The following is a 26,952-nucleotide window of genomic DNA, read 5'->3' on the forward strand; positions in this document are numbered from 1 at the left end:
TCCTTTGTCTTTAGTGGTTGTTTTGCTTTTGATATACCAAAAAGGACAAACAAAAGGCCAAAGAGTATGATGGATGCTACAGATAGAACTGAAGGGAAAAAAGAGGAAATGAGAAATAAGTACTTCTTGATCCAAACTGTAAGTCTCATCATTTCCCAACTACACTTTGATCTTTGCTGGGTCTATACTTTGGTCATTCCACCTTTATCAGGAGAACCCTGATATTAATCAACCCAAATATTAATCTGCCAGGCCAAGTCCTTTTTACTGCTGAAGTAGAAACACCAGACATTAAATCAGGGCAAATTGCTGAAAAATCAGGAGGACTACAAAACTATGCCTGAAGCACTTTCTTTTTTAATCCATATTACCTTAGATAATGAACAGTATTCACTGTGCTCTAATATTAGCAAGACAAGGCAAAGCATTAACTAATAAGGGAATTTTAGGCATAAGAAGATATTTGCTAACTGTAAAACAAAGTTACCTACATCATATTTAACAAGAGAAGCCCAGAAGGAGAGCAAACTCACAAGAATAGGGATCCATTTCCCCCAAGATGGCTCCTTTAATGTCAATCTCTCTTAAAGATTTATGTTGAATCCATGGAACTTTTCAGAGACTTACTTTAGCCAAAGACACAGAAGACAATTAAAAGACCTTACCACTTTCTGCTAGAGCAGCAGCCACTTCATTGAGAGTGGAATAGATGTTGCAGGCTGCCCATCGGCACTGTGCCCCCAGTGCACCCAGAGTTTCCATAAGCACCTATATTAAACAGAAAACGGGAGATCAACAAGGCTGGCCAAACAATTGGTCAAGGAGATTAAGTCTATACATTTGACAATGAATAAGTTTATCAGGAATAACTGAGGCCAGTGACTTTCTTTCTTTTTTTTTTTTTTTAATTTATTCATGAGAGACACCGGGGGAGAGAGAGAGAGAGAGAGAGAGAGAGAGAGAGCGAGAGAGAGGCAGAGATACAGGCAGAGGGAGAAGCAGGCTCCATGCAGGGAGCCCAACGTGGGCCTCGATGCCAGGACTCCAGGATCACGCACTGGGCTGAAGGCAGGGGCTAAACCACTGAGCCACCCAGGTATCCCCAGCCAGTGACTTTCAAATTGTATAGAAATTTTGAACAGAGGGCAATGGTAGGGGTAGGCATGGGGAAGGCTCCAGCTGAGCTCTTTGCTTTTTTACCTATTTCATATATTTGGGCTTCCTTATAAGACTTAATTAAGCCAAGAATTTTATAGCCAGAACATTTTTGAAAAACCACCAATTTATAGTTCTGCTTCTTCTGAAGATGTAGAAGACTGCAAGAGAAGCTCCTATCCTAACAACAAAAGCCAGATAAGCTACAAAACCATAACTTTTCTTGAGCCCATCAAAAAGCTGAGGTTGTAAAGCAACCAAGTGAACTGAACTCCAAAGTGACAAAACTCTTTAAGGAGTGAGGGAACACTGCTTCACCTCTGACAGAGCACAGGAAGATGTGGGTGCCACACAAAGGAATAGGAAAAAATTAGCTAGAATTTCAATGAACTAGTAAAGGCTGAGTGGGGGAAAGTATGTCAGTTTGGAATTTCTGTTAGCCCTTGGCAAAAGGAGATTTCACACTCACGTGCAATCTCTTTTCCAGGGGGCTTCCACCCAGTGCTCACAAGAAAGACCTGGGGCAAAGACCTGAACCAGCTGTGCTCAAAGACAGGCATGAAACCTGGACACTTTTGCCACACTCTTCTCCCATAAGAAGCAAAGCCTTAAGCTGTAGGAAGACAAGCAAAAATTACACCTGCCACCAGGGACCAAGCAAAGATCCATTGCTTCTGGAGAAGAGTGGAAGGAAAAACTCCCTGCTCCTCGTAGAGAAGCAGGAAACCTCCTTGGGCTCAGGACCCTGCATTGATACAAAGTACAGGCACACACATCAGAGATACTGCAGGTTTGATTGCAGACCACCACAATAAAATGAATATCACAATAAAGCAAGTCAAATGAGAGACACCTGGGAGGCTCAGCCATTGGGCCTCTGCCTTTGGCTCAGGGTGTGATCCTGGTCTCAGGACTGAGTCCTGCATCAGGCTTCCTTTGGGGAGCCTGCATCTCCCTCTGCCTGTGTCTCTGCCTCTCTCTATGTGTGTCTCATGAATAAACAAATAAAATAAAATCTAAAAAAAAAGCAAGTAAAATGAATTTTTTGGTTTCCCAGTACATATAAAAAGTTATGTTTACACTATACTATAGTCTATTAAGTATATAATAGCATTATATCTAAAAAAAAAGGTGCATACCTTAATTTAAAAACTACTTTGTTGCTAAAAAATGCTATCACCTGAGCTTTTGCCAAGTCATAATCACTGATCTACAGATCACCATAACAAATAATAATGAAAAAGTCTGAAATATTTGTGTGAATTACCAAAATCGTGACACAGACCCATGAAGTAAGCAAATGCTATTAGAACAATGGCGCTGATTGATGTACTTGATCCAGGGTTGCCACAAACCTTCAATTTGTTTAAAAAAAAAAAAAGGCAATTATCTGTAAAGTGCACTAAAAAAAGGTATGACTGAAAGATTTGCTACCTTTCTAGGAGAAGCAGGGAAATATCTCCTGCAAAAGACCTATCCTATCACAGACACAAAGCAAATTTGGCTGCTACAGAGAGAAGAGACAGGAATAAAGAAGAGGCCCTATCCTCACAGAGCTCTACCTAAGACTGAGGCAGGATCAGGAGATCCAAGAACCTCACTTGCCCTCACCATGAGCCTAGCTCTAGGAAACAAAGAGTAACAGCCTAATGTAGCAGGGAGAGAGTGCATTTGAAGAGAGAGATGACACTCTGAACTCCTGTGGCAAGCATGTGTAGAAGCAACTAAAAGCTGAGTATGAAGCCAAAACGCCGAAGAGAGCCTTCTGGTAACCTCAAATCACAATGTAACAGCTGCCCACTACTGGAGGAATCTGAAGCCTATGGTGCAGAACAACAGAATTGAAATACAGCCCAATTTATGACAATAATGAAAACTAACAAATCATCCATAATAAAATTTCAAGACACACAAAAAAGTGGAATAAACCACCCTTTCCCCACACCATTGTTCAAGAAATCAAGTATTCAAGAGAACAAGGCTCTAAGATGAACTAGATGCTTGATCAGACAGGAACTTTAAATTAGCTACAATGAACAGGTTTACATTAAGGGGTCTAGTGAAAAGATGGACAACATCCATGAACAGAGAATTTCAGCCGAGAGTTGGAAACAATAAGTCAAATAGAAATGTCAGAAAAAAATTTCAAAGGTATTAAAGATTATGAATTCTTTCATCAGACTCACCATCAGATTAGGCATATCTGAGGATAGAATCAGTAAACTTGAAGACAGATCAATAAAAATCACCAAATTGAAATAAAGAAAAAAGAGTGTGGAATAGGAATCAGAACAGAGCATCCAAGATCTATGGAACATTATCAAATGGTTTAACACTCATGTAATTGGAGCCCTAGAAGGAGGAGGGCTCCAATACAAAGAGTTAGCAGGCAATTATTTTCCAAAATATGAAATTAAAGAGGACCCAGGAACAATGATTCCAATAGCAAAGAACACAGTAGTGTCCAGATCCATTAAAAGGAACCAGGCTCCTTGAGAAATGGCTAATTCCTGGGCTAGGGTAGAGAATGTACAACATAAGCTTAGATAATCATATATCAGAAGCAAAGAAGTGCTCAAAGAATGAGAAGGATATGTAAAAACAAAGAAGTCACAGAAGCCAGATTGAAGGGGCTCCCCCTGGACAAGTTTGGAACAATCTGAGCATCAGAATAAATAATGATAGTAGTGGATTATACTCTATTAAATAAAATAGGAAACAATGATTCATACAAATAAAAATAAGTAAATAAATGAATAAATTGGAGGCTTGATGAAGAATGGGATGTTTGCATAGTTTCATATTACTGCCTCACAAAATACTTTTTAATTACAAAGACTTCTACTTTTCTAGTGGAAAAGTCTAGCAGACACTACCTCAAGCAAAGGATCAAAATGAACATCATTTTGGCAAATTATAAATCAAATCTGAATCAATGTGCCACCTGATAAGATTCAGTGAAAAAAATGCAGCATCATTTCCTACCAAAACTGCATGGCCTAAATTTAATAATAAGGCATCAGGAAAACCAGAATTAAGCACATTCTACAGAATAATTCATCTATAATTTTTAAAAGTGTCAAGGTCATGAAAGTCAAAGAAAGACTAATGAACTGCTCCAGACTAAAGAAGACTAAAAGATGATGATTAATGAGGTATGTAACTATGGACTGGATCCTTTTGTTATAAAAAATATTATTGGGACAACTAGTAAAATTCACATGAGGTCGGAGGATTAGATGGTAATATAAGTCAATGTTAATTTCCTAATTTTGAATAGTTGTACTGGTTGAATGAGAGAATGTCACTGTTTGTAGAAAATACACACTAAAGTATTTGTGGGTGAAGGTTGGCAACTTACTCTCAAATAGCTAAGAAAAAAGTGATCTGTACTTGCAACTTATCTATAAATCCACATTTATTTCAAATTTTAAAAATGTTTTATTATTTAATTTTTTTCTGTTTTTAAAGATTTTTTTTTTTTTTTTTGAGAGAGAGAGCGAGCATGGGGGAGGAAGGGGAGTGGGAGAGGGAGAAGAGGGCTGCCTGCTGAGCAGACAGCCCAATGTGGGGCTCCATCCCAGGATCCTGGGATCATGACCTGAGCCTAAGGTAGATGCTTAACTGACTGAACCACCCAGGTACCCCTTAAAAACATATTTTAAAAAATTATTTTAAAAAATGTATTCCATCGATTTGATCCTGACTTTTATTTTCAGTATATAAGATAGAGGTAGAGTTCTTTTAAAGAAGGTAGTATACCACCTACTGCTTTTCTTTTTTTAAAAAAGAATTTATTTATTTATTTATTTGAGAGAGAGCATGGGCAAGGGGAGGAGCAAAGGGACAAGTAGACTCCCTGCTTAGCAGAGAGCCCAACAAAGTTTGATCATGACCTTAAGCCAAAGACAGAAGCTTAACCGACTGAGCCACCCAGATAGGTGCCCTTCATCTACTGCTTTGATTACAAACTATTTTAACAAGAATAAAGCTTTGATTAAAAAACTTGTTTTAGGGATCCCTGGGTGGCGCAGCGGTTTGGCGCCTGCCTTTGGCCCAGGGTGTGATCCTGGAGACTCCGGATCGAATCCCACATCAGGCTCCCGATGCACGGAGCCTGCTTTTCCCTCTGCCTATGTCTCTGCCTCTCTCTCTCACTCTGTGTGCCTATCATAAATAAATAAAATAATTAAAAAAAAAAAACTTGTTTTAAAATTTCCTGATTGTAGTTAACTCTGAGTACTGGTACTTTTCATGTTGTAAAATTCTTATTTTCTAATATTTCTATGCTAAAAGAATTCTAATTTTGCTCTAATTTAAAAAAATTGTAAACAACTCCACTAATTTAGGCTGACCTCCTAAAGTAATTTGTCCAAGGTCACATAGTAAATTAATAGCAGAACTACTCATATGTCTTCATTTGTAGTCCATACTATGTTTTGATATTTGATCCCATTTTTCCCCTTTCATTTTATTTTTCACCTTAAAGAATTTCTGAATTCCTATAGCTAGGATTCTTGAATTTGTTAAACAAAAGAGGGATACTGAGACTTACCAAAGTGATTAATCAAGGCCAAAAATATAAGAACTGTTCAAAGAATTCTAAGTCAAGACTGCTGGCTGTTAGGGCTTAAGCAGGAGTGAAGGCAGGCAGGAGTGGAAGGAGGACAGAGCTTAGAAGCTGTTTTTATTTTTTTAAGTTTTTTTTTTTTTTTAATTTTATTCATAAGAGACGCAGAGAGAGAGAAGCAGAGACACAGGCAAAGGGAGAAGCGGGCTCCATGCGGGACTCGATCCCAGGACTCCAGGATCATGCCCTGGGCCAAAGGCAGGTGCTAAACTGCTGAGCCACCCAAGGAACCCCTAGAAGAAGCTGCTTTAACCAACTTTCAATCATGACTATAGACAGAGTAGCAAAGGAATCTGGTTATTAGAAGGAACTATGGAAACATGCCTAAAAAATATAGATACAAGTCATTTAGAAACACGGATAGGAAACCATTAACTATGATGGTTATGTCTGGAACATGGGATTATAGGAGATTGCCTTTTACACTAACCATTGTGATAATGATTGAGTATTATAAAATGAATATGAACTACTTTTGTAATTAGAAAAAGAAAAATAGAGATTAAAAATAAAACAAAGTCCTTTGTAATTTTTTTAAGAAAAAGAAAAAATGTGTGTGTGTGTGTGTGTGTGTGTGTGTGTGTGTAACAATGAAGTAATATTAAAATTGGTAAACTAATTTTGATTACTCCATTCAAGGTAAAGTAAAAGAGAACATAGAATGGTGGTAATGTTTGGTAAACCAGGGGGTAAAAAAGAAACTAGATATAATTTAGCAACATGAGACAGTACAGAAGCACTTACTATTTTAAGACACCACATTGAAGTCTCATGTCCCTGACTGGGGAAGCCCAAAAAAGATTTCAAGAGAGTTTCTGCCTTGATTCATTAGTCTGTAGCTCCAAAAAGAGACAGCTTTTTAATTCATTATATTAATTTTGGACAGCCAAGGTTTTTTTTTCCCTTAGATAACATGTAATCCAGAAGAGTCTTATGGTAAAGATGTTAACAGTAGTTGTCTGGTTTTAAGGACTCTGCTGTACTTAATTAGGAAGTGGCCATATAAATAAGTGTTATGCTTCAGGAGATAATCTTTTGAAAATTGATCTAACCATACAGATGACCGGAGTCTTATAAATCATACAAAAGATTTCAGACCATTTCTCAATATATCAGTTTCCTGTAATGGTCTCATTATGGTTGGCAATTCAATATCTCTTACATCTTTGATGATGGCTCTGAGTCAGTAGTTCTTAATAGAGGAGCTCTGGAAAACTGTGGGGGCATTTTTGATTGTCACAATAACTGGGAGGGGAATGATTCTGGCATTAGAGGATCAGGATCAGAGGTTCCGATATTTTGAAAGTGCAGGCCAGTCTCTTACAACAAAAACCACACCACATTTTGTAGTTTTCAAATGTTCCAATGAAAGTTCAAATGGGTGAGAAATCTATTTATAATGATCTAAGTTTAGAACCTTATTAAACTTACACATAAACAAAAAATATTTTTGTAGTTTTAATACAAAGTAACTTTTCCAGAATGCAACAAGTGTATAAATTAAGAGAAAACACACTTTTTGTTGTTCAAAAATTTAAAAAGTTGTTTATAGTTTATCATAATAAACTGAAAAATTTTAAAAGTTGTTTATAGTTTATCATAATAAACTATATGATTATGCCAAACCACCTGGTTGAATCAGTTGAAAGAGTTGTTGGGGAAAGGGTCCAGGGGAGTCAGTTTTCCTTTATAGATCCTTTTCCTTTATAGATAAGAATTCTCTTGCTGGCAAGTGACAGGAGTCTAACCTGGGCCAGCTTACGGGAATCTACAAGAAAGGAGTGGAATATCTCACACCACCAAACTCTGGGGAGGGCACAGTTGCAGCACAGCCTCAGATTGGAGACCAGTTACTGAACATAATGCAGACACTCATCATCTCCAGTATTTTCTGTCATCAACTGGACTCTCATTGTTTTTCTTTCTCCATGATGGCTCTTTCTCTTTGATTTAGGTGGATTATATACAAGTTTCTACCCATGGCAGCAAATATGGCTACCAATATCTCTCAAGTTTTATATCTGGTTTTACATCTGGCAGCTCCCATCGCCAGAAAGGGATTAATTTACATGTTCCTTAATCCTAAAATTAAAAAAAATTTTCAGGGAAAGGTATTGATTAGGTCAGGTGCTCACTCTTAAACTAATCTACTCAGGCCAGAGATGGGGTCACATACACATTAACCACTGGGCCTCCTCCTCAAGTATATGGAGGCTACATTCCCAGAAGGCAGCTAATTGTGAGCAAAGCAGCCAACCCAATATTTGACTCTTAAAACCAGGTATTTATTGAGTGCTTGCTGTGTGAAAAGCAGCATCTGAAGCTGTGTTTGGCATCCTGTATTTAAAAAATACCAAAAATTTGAGGACTCAGTGCCTATATAAATGGATCTTACCATATACAAAAGGTACGTGTTGACAAAATTAAATGTATGGCAAATATTAAAAAAAAAAAATTACTGAGGGGCCCGGATTTTCTGATCATAATCAGAAAATCAAATAATTTGGCAACGCCACTCTGATGTTCTAGAACCAGTAACACATTTCAGTCTCCCTTGGTGGTATTCTCATTCAAATAATGCTATGAGGAAGTATAAATATCAGAGTATTCCACTATACTTGCGCCAAGCAGTTACTACAGAAATACGTTATTTCATTATAAATTACTTTTTTTATTCCTCCTTCATATTTAAGATTTTATATTAATTTCTTAAAAAATTAAATGTATCTAAGTATGTTATATTTGAATTTCATTCTAAGATAATACAGGGACATTGCAAAAATAACTTTTATAAAAAGGAGACACTGAATCTGATAGTGGTGAGAATTACTGGTCTAAATCAATCATGGTAATCCCAGTTCCTTTGCCAGGACTGGTGGGCCATGGGCTTGTGATCCAATTCTGCTCAATGACACATAATAGAATATCCTGGAAGACTCTTGGGAAAGGCTTTCTTGCTCTTGGGGGAGAGGAAGAAATGGTCCTTACTCTTCATGTCTATTTGTAATCATCTTGCTATGAGCCTGAGGATGAAGTAAGCAAGTGACAAGGCAGCTCCAAGAAAATCATAGACAGATGAAACTGGAGCCCTGAGATCCCACATCTGAAGTCTACCTTACCTCTGGACTACTAGCCATGTACTATAATAAATTCCTTGTCATATGAGCCAGGTTGAATCAAGTTTTTCTTATGTGCAGCAGAAAGCAGCCTAGGAGAGCTGCCTTATAGAAATGACACTGGAAGGGAAGATAAAGGAAAGCAGTGTATCACAGAGAAAGCATAAACTTGGGACTCAGATATACTGAAGTTCAAATCTGAATTCTATGATTTACTAGCTGTATAACTTTGGACAAATTACTTGAAGACTCTGGGCCTCAGCTTCCTTGTTTGTAAAATAGAAATAGGAATACCTGCTTTACCTGGCCATTAGGAGGATTAATGAAATAATACTTGTTAAGCTCTTAACTTGCTACTTGGCATGTTGCAAGCACTCAAGAGTGGGTGGCTATTATCAACTATTATTATGTAGAGAAAGAAAAAGGACTCACAGCAGTCTGAGCAGTGATGTGTGTGCAACCCACAATTTTCGCTCCAGCCAAAGGTTTTTCTCCTTGAGCTCTCTTCCTCAAAGCCATCAGTGCAGGCATTTCTGAAAAAGCACAATATATACAGAGTATCATTAGAGAGGAAGGAATGAGAGAGAAAGAATAAACAGAAGAACTTATTCTCTTAAGGTAAGATTTCTCTCCCTATCAGGTTCTTTGTTAGACTGGATTTCTCATGGGGTCAAGACATTGAACCTGATTTTTCTTTTATAAAAGACCCTCAGAGGCAAATGTTCCAGAATTCTGATTCCCTATACCCTAGTCCTCCTTATTCACTCTTTCCCTTTTTCGTGGTGTAGGAGTTCCTTCTATACCCACTAGAGTTCACTCCCTCCCCATAGTGTTTCCTAAGTTCAGATCTCTTTTGCAATAAGTATTCCTTAAAAGTACACTTAAAGGGGATCCCTGGGTGGTGCAGCGGTTTGGCGCTGGCCTTTGGCCCAGGGCGCGATCCTCGAGACCCCGGATCAAATCCCACACCAGGTTCCCGGTGCATGGAGCCTGCCTTCTCCCTCTGCCTGTGTCTCTGCCTCTCTCTCTCTCTCTCTCTCTGTGACTATCATAAATAAATAAAAATTAAAAAAAAAAAAAGTACACTTAAAGGATGCCTGAGTGGTTCAGTGGTTGAGCGTCTGCCTTTGGCTCAGCATGTGATCCTGGGGTCCTGGGGTCGGTATTGCTTTGGGTTCCTCACAGGGAGTCTGCTTCTCCCTCTGCCTGTGTCTCCTCTGCCTCTCTCTCTTTATGTCTCTCATGAATAAATAAAATATTTTTAAAAGTAAAATAAAAAATATAAGCATACTTAAATTTCAGAAGCTACTAGACCGCAGGACACAAAAATGGATTAACATGGACAAAAAGATATAGGCAGAAGAAGTGCTTGCTTTTTTTTACCTTGTTCAGCAATTTCAATTTCTCTTCGTCCAAACTCTGCCTGCTTGATGTTCTTGACACAGAAGTCGCTGCTTCCCTTAGAGTTCTTTTGCTGCTTATCCCTGGGAGATGTCTCATCATCAGAGCTATCTGTATAGGAGGCCGCTGAAATGACAGAATAAGAAACCCTCAGGGAAAAAATTGGCTTCCTTGGAAATTCCAAACCATGGAGTGAACTGAGGCTTCTCTAGTCATCCAACACCACACAGATGTACACCTAAATAATAGGCACCAAAAATGACACTGTGGAGCTGGCTCAATCACCTCCTGCGGAAAGTGCTATCCACAGGTCAGAAAGAGGCAGCTGAGAGAGGTTGCCAAAGACATGCCCTCTGGATGGCATTAACTTGGAATCTATGGCTAAGAATCTTCAGAACATGAGAGGTCCTTGAATATGCAAAGAGAGAGAGGTTACATCATGGTGGCATTATGTTAAAGTTCTTAGTGCAAGATCATGGTCATTAACCTATGGGTTTCTGGAATCCATGCTTCCCCTCTTTGTATGCCCAACGTAATTTGTGTGTTAGTACAATAACTGAACAGATAAGACCCAGAGAACAAGAAACCCATGGGAAAATAATTAAGAACCACACAAAAAGTGTTTGTCTGACATAACAGAGCTTTCTTTTTAAAACTAGCTTTGATGAGGCTGAACTATGCCTGCAGACCCAATTAGATATTGACAATGAAGTATTCAGTGTGCTCTCCCTTCTTGCTGGCCTCAGGGGGTCCAGCAGTGGGCATTTTAGGTTCTCAAAGAAGAGAATAAATCCTCCTTTGGCATACTAAAATGTTCTGATGATTAATCCATGTAGCAATATATGCTAGAGGATAGAAGGTCTCAGACTTCTGATTGTGGCTAGCAGGCAGCTGCTGCTACTCATAGGTTTAGCTGAGGTATTTTCGGTCTTCATACAATTCTGTAGTTCCTAATTATTATTTGCTGGAGAATTTAATTTCCTTCCATGATTTATGTTTAAGTTTCTGAGGATAGTTTCTTTCTGAGTAGTCCTCAAGGTTTGCTGCAGGATTTTTTGTGGGTTTTTTTTTTGAGGAAGAGGGGAGTTTGGAGGATATAAAGCTCTGTTTATAAGGCATTACATGTCTCTCAATGGGATAAGAAGGACTTCCATCACTTTTAAGGGGAGAAAACTGCAAATGCTCAGAACTCCTAAAGCATATGGTACTTTGATCTACTTACATCCAGAGAATTAAGGCATTTCTGGGATTTCTTAGTAAAGGATCTGTAGCTGGGAGGGCTGTAAAAGGCAAGTCTGACCTTGCCCAGTTAATCGGGCATGGCACTACAAAATGTTTGGGCAGCAGGGGCCCGAGTGTCTCTCATGGAGCTGGAAAACTGCCTGAGAACAAAGTCCTAACACGAGGCAACAAGAATGAACACGGGCACCAAGGGAGGTGAGGGAATTAGTAAATCCCCAAAAGGACTTTTGTTCTTGAAAGGAACTAATCTGTATAAAAAGTCTGTGGTTCTCCCTCCTAGGGTGAGCAAGAGTTCAAAGTACCTTTGGCACCAGAGACCAGAAATAGCTTCCTGGGCAGTCATTTGTTTCATTAATCAATACTCAGAAATAGCTTATGCATTGGAGGCAAAGGGGAACCATGCTTCTATCACCTGAGGGAAGAAAGATAATGGCTATCCCTAATCTTGATCATAGTTTATAGCATAATTGCTTTTGAAGAAAGTGTTTACATTCAGAATATCCTGAAATTTCAAATCCTTTTCTAGAGGCATGATGATTTCTATGTTTCCCAATGGCCATTTAAATATAACTGTTACGTATATGTTCTGGAGTCAGACAGACTTTGACGTCTCAGTCTCTGTTTCTGGGTATATATAAAGTAAAGGTGTTCCAGAACCTGATTAATAGAATTGTTAATTAATTCATGAATCCATTCATTCACACATTCAGTTGTTTATTCAACAAATTTTTATTTTGTGTCTACTAATGTACCAGACAGAGTCTAAGTGCTGGGTATACAAGAACAAATATGGATTGTCTTTAGCTAGGTGGAGTTTTCAGTCTAATAGGTTAAGTCAGACATGAAATAACTAATTACAAAATTAATTGGAGTTTTTCTTTTCCTATGGTTGTAATATGCACTATGAAGCAGACTGTATAATAGGAAGACATGACTTTCAGAGTCAAGTTGTTGAGAAGATAAGATAGTTTATTTTTTAATTTTATTTATTTTATTTTTTATTTTATTTATGATAGTCACACAGAGAGAGAGAGAGAGAGAGAGAGAGAGAGGCAGAGACACAGGCAGAGGGAGAAGCAGGCTCCATGCACCGGGAGCCCGACGTGGGATTCGATCCCGGGTCTCCAGGATCGTGCCCTGGGCCAAAGGCAGGCGCTAAACCGCTGCGCCACCCAGGGATCCCGATAAGATAGTTTAAATAATGTACTTAGTGCAATGCTTGGCATAAAGTAATTAACTACTCCATAAATGACACCTCATATTATTGTTGGCTTTTGCGAATATTTTTAATTCAGTATCAGATATAACATTAAAGGCTCTTTCTCAGCTTCAGGACTTTGAATGGGAAAGGAATGACATGCATACAATATTATTTAGCAGTTCCTTTTTTTTCTACCTCTGTCATCTACCAATCTAACCAAGCAGCAAGCAGCAGGTGGTTGGTTGGCAGTGATGATAAAGGTTGAGACTGGAGTCCTAACTCTACCCAGAATAGCATTCCTCTCCTATGTCTCTCTAGCTTCTAAGGATGAGTCAGGGTAAAAAAAACCCACAAACAATAACAAAAATAACCCCCCAAATTTCCTCTTAGGAGAAGCACTCCAATTTTTGACTTGAGTTGTTTTCTTCTATCCCAAGAAGAAATTATTATACCACCTCCCTATTCTGAAAAAAACTCCCCAAATACAGTATTTTATTTTCTTCATAGTAACCAACTGGTTATAGTTAGTTCAATCAATATTTTTATTTGAGTCACAGTGATTTGTTTTCAAAGAGTCCTTTGTGCAGACCTGTTATCACGTGAGAAACAAAACTATCAGTTCTCTAGAGTGTACGAATATGTGAATGCAAAATGGCTGACAGACCCAGATCAACAGAGAATGTTATTTCTGTAAACACAGTGAAAAGATTATTCCTGAACTAGCATGACATTTGTTTTTTGAATCTATATTTATTTCTGTCACTATATTTAAAGTAGCACATTCATGAAAATATTTGAGAAAGGTTTTTTCCTAAGAAAATTTAGAGAAACCTAACACATATGTATACACGTGCTTCCATAGTTTCTAAACTGTTTACAACTGTCACACTCTGAAGCTCAGAGCCATAATTCAAAAAAAAATGGACAACTTATAATCAAAGCAATAACCAATTGAAGTATAGCTGAGACCTTAGCTCTAGCTTTACCTCTAATTGGTTGTAACCAATTTTCAATTTATCCAACTGTAAATTAGGGAGCATAACAGATCTCTCTCAATTCTCTTTCCCCTAACTACCACCAGAAAAATCTCATGAATAAATGAGAGTAAAAAAAGACTCAATTTCTAGGTAGAAAAGTAACATAAAGTATAATATAACTTTACTATGGGGTGTTCTCTTGTTTCATGATAATCCAAAATCAAAACAGAACTTCATGAATCACTAATCCATAATCTATCCCATAGAACATGCATACATACGTTCTATGGCTCAAGCCTGATTAAGCCTTACCTCCTAGCAGCTATGATATTGTGGGTTATTGCTAGGAGAAACAGCAGTCAGACACCCGGCTGAATTAGTCCTATCAGACTATTTTAAGTCAATAATTCCTCTTAGGCCTACTCTATTCATTTGACAATGGAAATAACAGTAGGGACCTGTGTCAATGTGCAGCAGATTTCATTGATGAATAACATTCTAGAAATATGTGAAAAGCTATATTAGCAACCAAAATACAAACAAACATGGTTATTTGGAAAAATCTGAAAATACTTTGTAAGTTTTATAAGAACCAATTATGAACTAAGGGATGTCAGCCTTTCTCTCTTATCTTTAACCAATTAACTCACTGCAAAAATAGTTTTGTTTTTTTTTAATTTATTCATGACAGACAGAGGGGGGGGGCAGAAACACAGGCAGAGGGAGATAAACAGGCTCCATGCAGGTAGCCCGACGTGGGACTCGATCCTGGGTCTCCAGGATCACACCCTGGGCCAAAGGCGGCACCAAACTGCTGAGCCACCGGGGCTGCCCAAAAATAGCTTTTTCAGAAATATATCACTGGGAATGATTTGGCTTTGAAGAAGTCTCTTTTGTTCCTGTGTTTTTATGAGGTTTTGTTTTAGGGAAAGAGCTTTCAAAAGTTTGTTTCTTATAAACAATTTCAGGAACAATGCAAGAATTTTAGGAATTAATGTAACCCTTTTCAACCTGGGTTCCACTAGAATTAAGCCCTAATGCCCTGAAGCATCCATAGAATATATCAATTAACTTCTCTCCTATCCATCTGGAAGAGTACTAGTTATGAACCATCTTTGGAGAACTAAGAAAACAGTGTCTCTAATTCTTTTCTGTGTTCTGTGATTCTGATGAGGAACCCAGGTTGAGAAAGGCTGGTAGAGGCTCCTAAATGAAAGCATAGCAAAACTTAGCACTAGGATCTTTAGGCAGGGAGAGTAGGCCATAAACTACCCAAACCTCCATGTAACTTCAGCAAAACAAACACTCTGGATAGGGAGGTATCTTTTTTTGAAACGTCATAAACCTTCTTCTAGATGTTCACCTACATAGAAAATCAGAGACCTCAACAAGAACATAAAGTACAGGTCTCTGAACATCTTTCACCAATATTTATTTATAAAGCACCTCTTATGTGTCAAACACTTCTAAATGCTGGGAATAGAACAGTACAAAACAGACATATCTCTACTCTCATGGATCTCATATTCAAATAAGGGGAGAAACAATAATAAAATTAGTAAAATACATAGTATGTTATATGATAATAAGTGCTGTGTAGAAAAATAATGGAGGAAACTTTGATAGGGAATGTTGGGTAGGGTATTTGTACAATTTTAAGAATAGCCAGGAGAGGCCTCAATGAGAATGTAATTTTTTTTTTTGAGAATGTAATCTTTAGTTAAAAACTGAAGGAAGTAGGATACCCACCCAGCTAGGTATCTCAAAGCATCCCAGGCAAAGGAAACAGCAAGTGCAAAGAACTTAAAGCAGGAGAGTGCCTGGCATGTTTTAAAATAACAAAACAATAGTAAGGAGGCTAGTATGACTGGAGTGAAATGTCTAGCTGGAAGAGAGGGTAGGTTTGGGAATGTAGCGATGTGATTAGAAACAAAATAGGGTGATACAGAGTTGTGTAGGTCACTGTAAGAACTTTAGCTTTTGGTCAGAATGAGATTGGGAAGCAGTGGAGGGTTTGGAGGGAAGAATTATGACCTGACTTATTTCAAGAGAATGAATCTGGCTGTAGTGCTGTGAATAAACTTCAGTTTATTGAAGAGGGGCAAGCTTAGAACCCAGGAGCTCAGTTTTTAAGACATGGAGATGCCTACAAAACATCCAAGTGAAAGGACTTAGCAGGCAGTTGGATATATGGATCTAGTGTGTAGGAGAGAGATTTGAGGTGGAGATAAATCTGAGAATCAAATGTCAATACATAACAGTATTTAAAACTATGAGGCTGCATAAACTCATGTGGGGAAGAGTATAAAGAGAGGAGGTCCAAGGATCAGTCTTGGGGATCTCCAATGTTACTTTTCGGTAGTCACTTAAATGATAATGTATGCTATAAATGGGTTCCAAGTTTATTGACATGCATTTGCATATCTTCCTCATAGAGAACTATGAGTCAATTCCATTATTCCTAGCTTTTCATTTGATAGATATGGAGCTTTTTCTGTATCACCTCATGTGACTTCTCATTGCCTCTGTTACGAACATCACAGGCTGCAAGAGTTTTCTAGGATCACACAAACAAATCACACATGGATCAAAGCCTAGAAAGTAAGTCTCTCCTAAATCCCACTCCAGGGCTTGCCAATTGTTCATGTGAAAAAAAAATAAAACAAAAACAAAATGAGGTAACACTGTGTATGATATAGCTGCAAAAGGAGCAAACATTGGGGCACCTCAGTAGGTGGGTTGGATAAGTATCTGACTCTTGATTTTGGCTCAGGTCATGATCTTGGGGTCATGGGGATCCGGCTCTGTGTTCCGTGGGGAGTCTACTTGAGATTCTCTCTGCCTCTTCCCCATTGCCACTCTCTTTCTCTACTTCTCTAAAATAAATAAATCTTTAAAAAAAAAAAAGCAAACCTCATCTTAGATTTCATTTTAAAAGCACTGAGTTTATGGAAATAATACTTCCTATAGATTATTTCAGACCATAAATGGAATACTATAGACATGTTTTTATTTTTAAAGATTTTTATTTATTTATTAATGAGAGACACAGAAGGAGAGAGAGGCAGAGACAAAGGCAGAGGGAGAAGCAGGCTCCATGCAGGGAGCCTGACGTGGGATTTGATCCTGGACGATCATGCCCTGGGCTGAAGGCGGCGCTAAACCGCTAAGCCACCGGGGCTGCCCTGGACAGATTTTTAAAAGGATGTTTATCTGGAATATATCCAGACGAAGATAACCAGGGCAGTGAGATGCCCTGAAAATGGTGATTTTTTTATTTTTATGCAAAATCATTAAATTCCAGGGATTACATGAGAGCCTATCAGAGCTAAATAACTGGATAAAACAAGAATCATCCTAACATCTAGAATGCTCGCAAAGAAGCCAGGTGGCCATTTGCGAGGGATGCCATCAAGGTAATTCTAGCATCCAATAGGAAGCTGAATAACTGGTCTTAAGTTTTTCTATTTTCAGAATGATTTGACTCCATGCTCCTGAACTTTATATCCTTAAATGGATATATATGGTTGATAATTTTTTACAATAAAAATGGCAACTTCATGTAGTTCAACCTAAAAAGTCCAAGTTTTCCAGGGTGACATCAGTTAATACCATTCACCAATGAACTATAGTAGGCAAATATGTGTTCACTTAAAACCAAGGCATAGGTCACACTTTCTAGGTAAACAGATATTTTGTAAGTACCCTCCTAACATATAAGGGTTCAGTAGGAGGGCAGGCATTAGTTTTCTCTATAGGAACACAATTGGAAATGTGGATCTAGTGTGTAGGGAAAAGATTGAGCTAGCATTAAAACTTAATGTAGTTATTGTTTAGTATCAATCTTTTTTTTTTTCAAAGGATTTTATTTATTTATTCATGAGAGATACAGAGAGAGAGAGAGGCAGAGATCCAGGCAGAGAGAGAAGCAGGCTCCATGCAGGGAGCCTGACGCGGGACTCGATCCCAGGTCTCCAGGATCACACCCTGGGCCGTAGGCTGTGCTAAACCGCTGAGCCACCAGGGCTGCCCTTTAGTATCAACCTTTAAATAATATGTACAAACTCACAATCTAAAATGTTACACATCATTTTATAAATCATATTTTCACAATTATTATGGTTTCTAGAGTTATATTAACTGGTTCATGAATTCTCAACGCTGGCTATTTCAGCAGAATAAGATAGGTACATAAGTTTTACACATATCTTTACACAAAAATTCAGAGGGATTTACATCATTCTGTTATGGGGGTAGGGATGAGTAAAAAGAGAAATGTAACAAGTGTAAATAATAATCCACCCAACCTAAGTTATAGCTTCCCAAACAAGCTTTCTTCAATTTTATATAACAAATACTACTTCAATTTTATATAACAAATAAATACTATTTATGTGAAAAACAAACAAAATTTCAGGTCACGCTGAAAGTTTCTAAAGAATATTACTATTTATAATGTGAAGAGATAACTAAGGCAAACATTCAGCTTTCTATTATATTCCAACAAAGAGCAAAATAAAATAGCTCCATATTAGATCAGATACATAGTAGGCATTGTTGAACAAATGGCCAATGCCTTTAAAGGGTCCAATGTGGTAATAAGCTCATCTGGCATTAAGTGATAGCTCGAGAGCCCATATATTTGAACTAATGCCACTGCAAAGGAAGGGAAGAATGACAAGCAATACAATGTCACAGTTTAGGAGAGAAGGCAAAGGGGCTCACTGGAGCTAGGACCTACTTGAATGTTTTCATTGTTTCTTGGTGCAATTAAGGTTTCTCCATTAATTTGCATGGAGGGATGGAGAACTCCTCTTTTATTTTCAAAGAATGGAAAAAAATACAAGTCTTTGTACATTCTGCTCAATGAAGTTTATCAATGAATTACATACACCCACCCTCTGAATAAATTAGAAATCAAATTTGTTAATCACTCTCCTCTGCCTTTATTGGAAGAAGAGATCTGTATTAGGCTTCACTCTGAATCCTCAAAGGATCCAAAGATTCCATCCAGAATTTTGGTCTAAATTTCAACTGAGAGTCAAAGTATCTATTCTAAAGCACAGGTTTTTTTTTTTTTTTTAAATAAATTAATTTTTATTGGTGTTCAATTTACCAACATACAGAATAACACCCAGTGCTCATCCTGTCAAGTGTCCCCCTCAGTAAAGCACAGGTTTGATGGTGCTTCAATAGACAGGTGGGTCCATAGCAGCTCAGTACTCACCTGAGCTGTAGCTGTCAGTAGATGACTGAGAAATAGAACGAGACAGAGAGCGACGTCCAATTTTAGTGGGACGTTTGTTGAATTCTTGCTTCTGGTCAGCAAATTGGATCTGCTAAGAAAAAAGAACTCTAGTTATATAAAGGACAACAATCTTCATTTTGAGAGAGCAGTTGAAGGCTTGCATTAGAGGATCTTAGTTGATCTGTTTGTACCAACCTATACTTGGAGAGAATGATTTTTCATTCTTTACCTACTGTATTTCTATCAAATTTAGATCTTTGATTAACTCTCTGGCTATATACCTTTTATAATAAAACTGTGGACAAAAAAAAGGGAGAATGGGATGTTCTGGTTAAAATAAATTTTTAGAAAGCCTAGTCATATTCCTTTCTATAGTTTTGTTGAAAATTAAGACTGGAATCTTTGAAACTATTTATTCTAATATTCATATATCTAGATGAGAAAGCTATAAGGTACAGAAAAGTAAAGTGACTTGTCTTCAGATTTTAAGATTCTCAGGAAATGGGATGGTATAATAAAAAAGGGGCGGGGGGCTTTCCTTCCTGAAACTGCATTCAAATCCTGACTATGGGGAGGCCTGGGTGGCTCAGTGGTTGAGTGTCTGCCTTTGGCTCAGGGCCTGATCCCAGGGTCCTGGGATTGAGTCCTGTATTGGGCTCCCAAGGAGGAGCCTGCTTCTCCCTCCACCCGTGTCTCTGCCTCTCTCTCTCTCTCTCTCTGTGTCTTGCATGAATAATAAAATCTTAAAAAAAAAAAAATCCTTACTGTGCCACTAATTAGCTATGTGATGTTGGTCAAGATGTTTTTGTGATCCTCATTTTCTCATAAATACAGCAAAGACAAAAGTATTTTTTTTACTTCACAGGTTTTAGAGAGGGTTAAATGAAACAACACATGTAAACTGTGAAACACAGCAGTAGATTCAATTAAATCTGCCCCCCCCCCCCGACTCCTACTCCTACAGTTCACTGTTGTTATAATTCTTGCAGGTAGTCATTCTAGCTTTTTAAAGGCTTTGTAGAAATGTATTAATTAGCTTTTCAATACTAATAAGTAAACCTTAACTTATTTTTATGTATATATATTTTAAAAATTTTATTTATTCATTCATGAGAGACATAGAGAGAGGCAGAGACACAAGCAGAGGGAGAAGCAGGCTCCCCGTGGAGAGCCCCATGTGGGACTCCATCCCAGGACCCTGGGATCACACCCTGAGCAGGGTTGAGCAACTGCTCAATACCCTGAGCAGTTGAGCAGATGCTCAACTGCTGAGCTACCCAGGCGTCCCAACTTACTATTTTTAATGTTTGATATCATAAAATACCTAAAAGCCACAAGATAGATCTGTTAACTATAACACAACAGATGTAGAAGGAGTAGATAAAGGACTGGACTGACTACATATAGACAGCAATAGAGGTCGCATTTTGGACCAATATCTGAGGATTTTCTTACAATTTTGTCTCTTTCTCCTATTATTAGAGGTTCTAGCTGACAATTCCTAACACTTTACAAATCAAAGCTCATATAATTTATTCAACAAATAACATTTTTTTCTTTCTCCCTAATTGAATGTTTGTATAATTGCTTCAATTATTCTGGATCCAAGGTGGCATGGAGGCAGGAAGGATCAAAGATCTGACAACTACCTTTCATGATAAAAAGATGGTTCCTTGGTGGGCAGAACACAGACACAACCTAATCAGAATGAAACCACCAACCAATGGCTGTATTTCCTGCAATTAGAGGCAACTACTGAGTCTTTTGAATATTGAGACAAGGGAGACTAATACCAAACTGGATGAGGTTAGCATCTCTTCTAGGGAATTCATAGCATATTCATAGCTATAATAACAAGCCTGTATACCTTAATGTACCTTAGAGTTTGCAAATTGTTTTCAGTAATAAGAAAATTCTTTGGACCAAAAGCTCTTTGCAAAGTGAAAAATTGGCAAAATTGACTATTTTGCTAAAGTAGTAATTTATTCCAAAAGGATACAGTGCTCTTTCCACACACTCCCATGGGATATACATGAACTTCCATGTACTCCTAGCACAACACTTACCACACTGAATGTAAGTATCTACCTGTATCCTCTATAAAGGCAGGAACTGTGCATCTTACTCACCCTTATGTCCTCAGGCACAAATGCCTGACACATGGCAGGCAATCACATGCTAAAACAATGAATCTGAAGTAGCTTATTCTAGCTTCACTGTCTGTATTTGGTCAAATATTAAGAAAATATGGTAAGCATAAGCCAAATTTAAAGTTAAAAGAATTTTCAGGGCCAAAAAAGCTAGGTAGGGGAAGGTAGGTGAGAAGATGGGGAGGGAGACAGAGGTCAAGCTGAAAACTCTGGCTTTCATACCACCTTTCTTGTTCAAAGACAATGATGTCTTTTTTTTTTTTTTTTAAGACGCCCATCTAGGAAAAGTAGCAGTAACTGACTTCCCAAAGGCCAGGATGAGTCACTAACTTCAGCAGTGCCTACTTTGGGCAAAAAAAGTAACATATAAATCCTGCCTCAGCTATATAACCCCCCCTCTCATCCACACACCACTAGAGGGGGCCAGCCACTCTGCTTCTTAGATTTGTAGAATAAGGGGTGGGTGGGTGCACACCACTTTACCCCAATAACACTAAGCCATGTAGCTATCTGGCTATTCCTCTTCTCAATCCAGTTTCCATAGGCTGAGCTTTCTTTTCTATAGTCTCCTCCATTTACGGTAATTCCTCCCACCGGGTCTTTTGGCACTAAAGACTAGGCTACGCTAGCTTCCTCCACTCAGAGACAAGGTTTAAATCTTGTTTACTCATTAGACACTGACCTCATAATTAAGACAAAAGAATATTACAAAGAGACTACCACTTATATAGAATTATATACACTTTTCCCAATAAATAAATGTTTCTATCCTATCTTTTCGATCTTGTCCAAAACCAGAGTCCTTCAAGGTAACGCTCCTTTTCCATTTCAGAGAGAACTGCCTAATTCCAACAGGCAAGATAGGGAAAGAGACTATTGAGAAGGGCAGCTCACCTTATGCCAGAAGCAGGGATGAAAGCAGCAAAGGAGTGAAAAAGCAGCTGGCCTATTACAGTAATGGCTACCGCAGCAGCAAGCCTGGTAAGTAAGAGCTTAGCCTCACCTGGGCTCTAATCCCAGAGTTCCCATTGACAATGTATTTCTTCTTGTTGCCCAGCATAGTGACATGACCAGCCCCACTGCCACCTCTCCAGTCCAGGGACCCTTGTGGCTAGGCCTTTAAACTTTCCTCATCAGCAATTCTGTTGGCTCTGTTTCCAGCTAGCTTTTTTTTTTCTTTTTGGTGTGGGGGTGCTGCCCTTCCCTGGAATCCCTGAAGCGGCTCCAACAACCCCTCCAGCAGTAGAGCCCAATTTAATAAGGCATTTCTGTTAGTGGCTCATCAACCATTCCTAATTCTGGTAGCTGTTTTGCTTTATTTTTTTTCCTAAACACCTAATTACACGGATCCTCTGACCTCTAAACCTTAACAAGTCCCTTGACAAGGCCCAACTTGCATGCGCATAACAATAGCTTATTTATATAACCCGTGCACTTTTTTGCCTGCTATAATTAACTTGCTAATTAGGTTCCTTTTTAACCTTACCTCCTCCTTTTCCATGTCAGATGATTTTAGTTAACCTAGTCTCATTAGAAAAAAATTAACTACAGTCACTAAAACAATGAGGGAATTTATTAAGAAGGTAAGAAAAAAATGGTGCCAAATGCGAGGCAGCCTCTAAACCCTATGTCCTTGGGTTTGTCAGGTTGAGGACACTGGTTTCAGCTATCACCTTGGAATCAACTTTCTCAGACCGTTGCTTTACTCTTAATTGTGCATCTTTTATACAGGGTTTTTTTTTTTTTTTTTTTTAAGTCTCTTATACAGGTTTTGACGTATGGTTTCTAGTCTCATCTCAAGATTGTTGCTGATTAAAATGGTGAGTGACTCTGTTTTTTCCAAAGTTTTTCAAAAACTGTTTTGTGGGAAGTATGACTACAAAGGAGAATTTCCTATTTCCTTAGAGTCCCCAGAATCACAATGACCTTGTTACATATCAGATAAAGAGTCAAATGAAAGGGCAAAGAATCACATTATTTGTTGATTTCTAGAAGGCAGGAATAGGAAATCTACATTCAACTGTATGTTACAAGACAGGGATGGAAATGTGATTTGAGTTCTTCCTTAAAAAAAGAGATTGCTTGTTGAGCAGAAGAAAGAACATAAAATGGTAGATTCTTTTTTTTTTTAAGGATAATCTTTACTTTGAGAGAAAAGATCTCCGGAAGAATGGAATAAAGGGAGGAGAGCTAATATTTATTAAGTTCCTACTATGTATGCATAGCCCTGCATATATATTACTTCTATTAATCAGTATAAGAATCTTACAAAGTAGTCCTCATTATTCCCTTTTGACAAGTTAGGGAAGGGCAGTCCTAAGAGAACGAATGATTTGGTGGACATCTCACTGCAAGTCAGTGATGGCACTGAAACGGGAGCCTGTGTTTGACAGAGCCAAAGTTCTTTCTACTACACCACACCTTATGATATTAATCAGAAGATGAAAAAGTCCCCTGGTCCTAATTCTGGGTATACTAGTCCCACCTCATTTCTCTTAATTTATCTTCAAACTTAATTGATTTAAAATTACTCTTTAAGTTTTTTATCTATCAGATTGGGTCTCAGAAATGGTATCAGCCCAGATGATCTTGGGGCTCTGATCACACAATTCTGAAATGGCTAATCATAGAATCTGAAATCTAATATCTCTTTAACTAGCAACTTTGCCCAATGTCACTACCAAATATTATGACAAATTAACTGAACTCAAATACGATTCACTATCACCCATGACAATCCTGATCTCTTACTCATAATTTCACAAAATAAGACAGTCTTTTTCTTTTTCTTTTTTTTTTTAAGACAGTCTTTTTCTGGGATCTCTGGGTGGCGCAGCAGTTTAGCACCTGCCTTTGGCCCAGGGCGCGATCCTGGAGATCCGGGATCGAATCCCACATCGGGCTCCTGGTGCATGGAGCCTGCTTCTCCCCCTGCCTATGTCTCTGCCTGCCTCTCTCTCTCTCTCTCTCTCTGTGTGTGTGTGACTATCATAAAAAAAAAAAAAAAAAAAAAGTCTTTTTCTGTTTGCATGATGAATCTCTAAACTACTGCTCTTAGGACACCCTCAGCTGGTTCTGCATTTTCCTTGCTTAGGTGAAAAGGAACTCATTAGTCCAAGGGTTAACTGACTAGACCTGAGCCAGGAGCTGCAAATCTATACTAAATCCAACTAGAAGACACTATTGCTGACAGGAAAAGCCTTACTACTCAACAAGTTTATCTAACAAAGTAGTTCTCAAACTTTAGGTCCATCAAAATAATCCACAGGGCTTATTAAAAAGCATTGCTAAACCCCATCCCCAGAGCTTCTGATTTAGTAAATCTGGGTGGGGCCAAAGATTTTTGCATTTCCAACAAGTTCCCAGGTGATTTAAGGATGCTGGTCTGGGGACTACACTTCAAGAACCACTGCTCTAACACTTTCTCCAAACATGAATAAAGCAGCCCTAATGCTCCTGACTCTCTCCTTAGCCAACCATTTTATCCTATGACCACACCATAGAGGCATATTCACAGGCAGAAAAGAAAAGATTATTTGAAAGGTCAGAGAACAGAATGAAGTGATCCTTTCTTTATACCCAACACAGGATATAAAGAGAACTGGGTCTAATTCTGATCTTTTCACAATTTAAGGCTGTTAAGAACAGATGGTTAATACATTGAGAAAACTAGGACTCATGGGGAGGACGGAAGATCTATTTACCCTAAAAAGGATCAGGCCAAGAGAAAACAATTTCTTTTCAAGTACATAAAGTCATACTACAAAGGATGATTACCAGCGCTTTCTCTCTCTCCTCTGCATTTCTTAACATTTCAGCACTTAACACTGGTAATTCTCATTTGTAAAATGGGAATAATAACAGCTCCTTTTCCTATCTCAGATGTGCACTGGACAAATTTTAAAAAATGATGTAAGTAAGAGGGTTTTGGAGACTACATAATGATACATACATATAACCTATTAACACTTCTATTCTTTTAGGTCAAAAGTTTTTCACCTAGAGTCCATGGATGTCTAGACCAACCCCTTAACACAGAATGCAAAATTTTGTGTATGTGTTTATTTTCCTGGGTAGAGGGCCCATAGTTTTTCATCAGTTTCTCAAATGGATCTCTGCCTTTAAGTGTCAATCCAGATCAGAGTTGTAGTCAAACTACCTCCTACCACCATTTACCAGATACCTTAGAGATTTTTCTTTTACTTCCAAGTAGACATGGTTCAAGCATTCTTAGACACGTCTCTCTCTTCTAAGCTAAATGAGCTGCCTGAGCAGATTCTTCACCTATAAAAGAGATTATTTCTAGCCAAAAGAAAATTGGGTAACCAGCTGGCTGGGTACTCAAGAAAGTCAATCAGATTTCCTATGGAAAAGTACCAAGTACTAGTATAGACAGCTTGGATTGGAGGAGGAAACATCAAAATATAAAAACTTTTTTAAAAGGTTACTGCTGATCTCTATGAACACAAGAGGAGGTATTTTACCTACCAGTAGAGACCAAAGATTTCTCAAGGGAAATAAAAACATTAATAAGGACAGTCTTTAAAAGGATATGTTCCACAACCATTTAGCAGTAAAATTCCTGAACAAGGTTAAAAAATCCTTGACATGAAAACAGCTTAGGAGCAGAGGCTCCAGACGTTTTGCAGTGACTGAAGGAATGTTAACTTATCAATCAACTCTACCTTATCAATTCTCACTTTTTTTTTTTAAAGATTTTATTTATTTATCCATGAGAGACAGAGAGAGAGAGAGACAGAGACAGAGACAGAGACAGAGACAGAGACATAGACATAAGCAGGTTTCCCACAAGGAGTCTGATGCAGGACACAATCTCGAACCCCAGGATTAGGACCTGAGCTGAAGGCAGATGCTCAACCGCTGAGCCATCGAGGCATCCCTACCTTATCAATTCTCAAGATGGGGATTCTTCAAACTTTGTTCTGGCTTATTTCCCTGCTGAGAATCAGAGATGTGAGTACTGTCAGCTGCTGTGTGTGGTCTGAGTCCTATTCTTGGAGGGGTGTGCAAGTCCCTTACTGCTTCTGATCATTAACAAAGAGGGACATGTTATAATGTGCCTCCTCTGCTAAACTGTCCTCTTGAAAGAAGGTCTGAAAGTCTTGTAATGTTTCCTTTGGTGGCAAGGATAGTCTCAGTGGAAACTAAGTTATGTTAATGTATAAACTGGAACATGAATCAGACATTTGGTTAAAGCCTTCTTAAATTGAAATTCTGGCCCCCAACATGGGAGGTGGCTTCAGGGTTTTCTCCTGGGGGATTAAAAGGCATTCTAATATTTCATAGGTAAGATCTACAGGCAATATACACTAGAGGGTGCTTGATGGCTCACTTTACTGGCTATGTGGCTATCAGTGGCAGCCTAATGAAGCACTTCCAGCCAGGTCAGAAAGTAATGATTTATGTGCTATCTGAAAGAAAGCATCAAGAGGTAAATCTTTGGCAAGGAAAAGATAGACAAAAAAGCTGTTATTGAAGACAAGCCCCTTACTACTCTTTCTTGCTGTTGTTAAAAAATTTTTGCTGATCAAAGGTGTTTTTCTGGCTTTTGAGAAGGGCCAAGAAATCTCTGAGAATGCCATATTGAAAAAAAAAGCAGAGCTGTGCTTTATTAAAGAATGTTTTCTAAAAGTTGGGAAGTCCTAGGTCACGTCCTCAAGCAATAGTCACTAACTCTTGCAGGAGTTTTCTTGTTCCTGTAAATAAAAAGAAGTAAGTAAAGGTTCAGTAGGAGCTCCTCTGGAGAGCACGTGCTGAAGAGATAAGAGGACTATTATGAGAATAAGAGTTACTATAAAACTTTTATTGACT

At 38.3% G+C, this 26,952-nt stretch overlaps 1 protein-coding gene across 10 annotated transcripts in view; it reads right to left on the bottom strand.

Moving 5' to 3' along the window:
- AHCYL2 (adenosylhomocysteinase like 2) overlaps positions 1-26,952 on the bottom strand; it is a 162,547-nt gene that overhangs the window by 26,008 nt on the left and 109,587 nt on the right. For 4 of the 10 annotated variants that reach the window (XM_026010802.2, XM_072764085.1, XM_072764084.1 and 1 more), the window contains 4 exons: positions 18,950-19,058; positions 10,285-10,428; positions 9,334-9,434; positions 666-768 (listed from right to left, as the gene is read on the bottom strand). In XM_026010802.2, the coding sequence (XP_025866587.1) occupies positions 666-768; positions 9,334-9,434; positions 10,285-10,428; positions 18,950-19,058 (457 nt within the window). Of the gene's footprint in view, positions 1-665; positions 769-9,333; positions 9,435-10,284; positions 10,429-18,949; positions 19,062-22,014; positions 22,516-26,952 lie in introns of those variants that run through there. The other 6 variants (XM_026010807.2, XM_072764083.1, XM_026010803.2 and 3 more) reach the window with 4 other exon arrangements.

Source organism: Vulpes vulpes, chromosome 7 (assembly GCF_048418805.1).
Source record: "Vulpes vulpes isolate BD-2025 chromosome 7, VulVul3, whole genome shotgun sequence".
NCBI classification, from domain to species: domain Eukaryota; kingdom Metazoa; phylum Chordata; class Mammalia; order Carnivora; family Canidae; genus Vulpes; species Vulpes vulpes.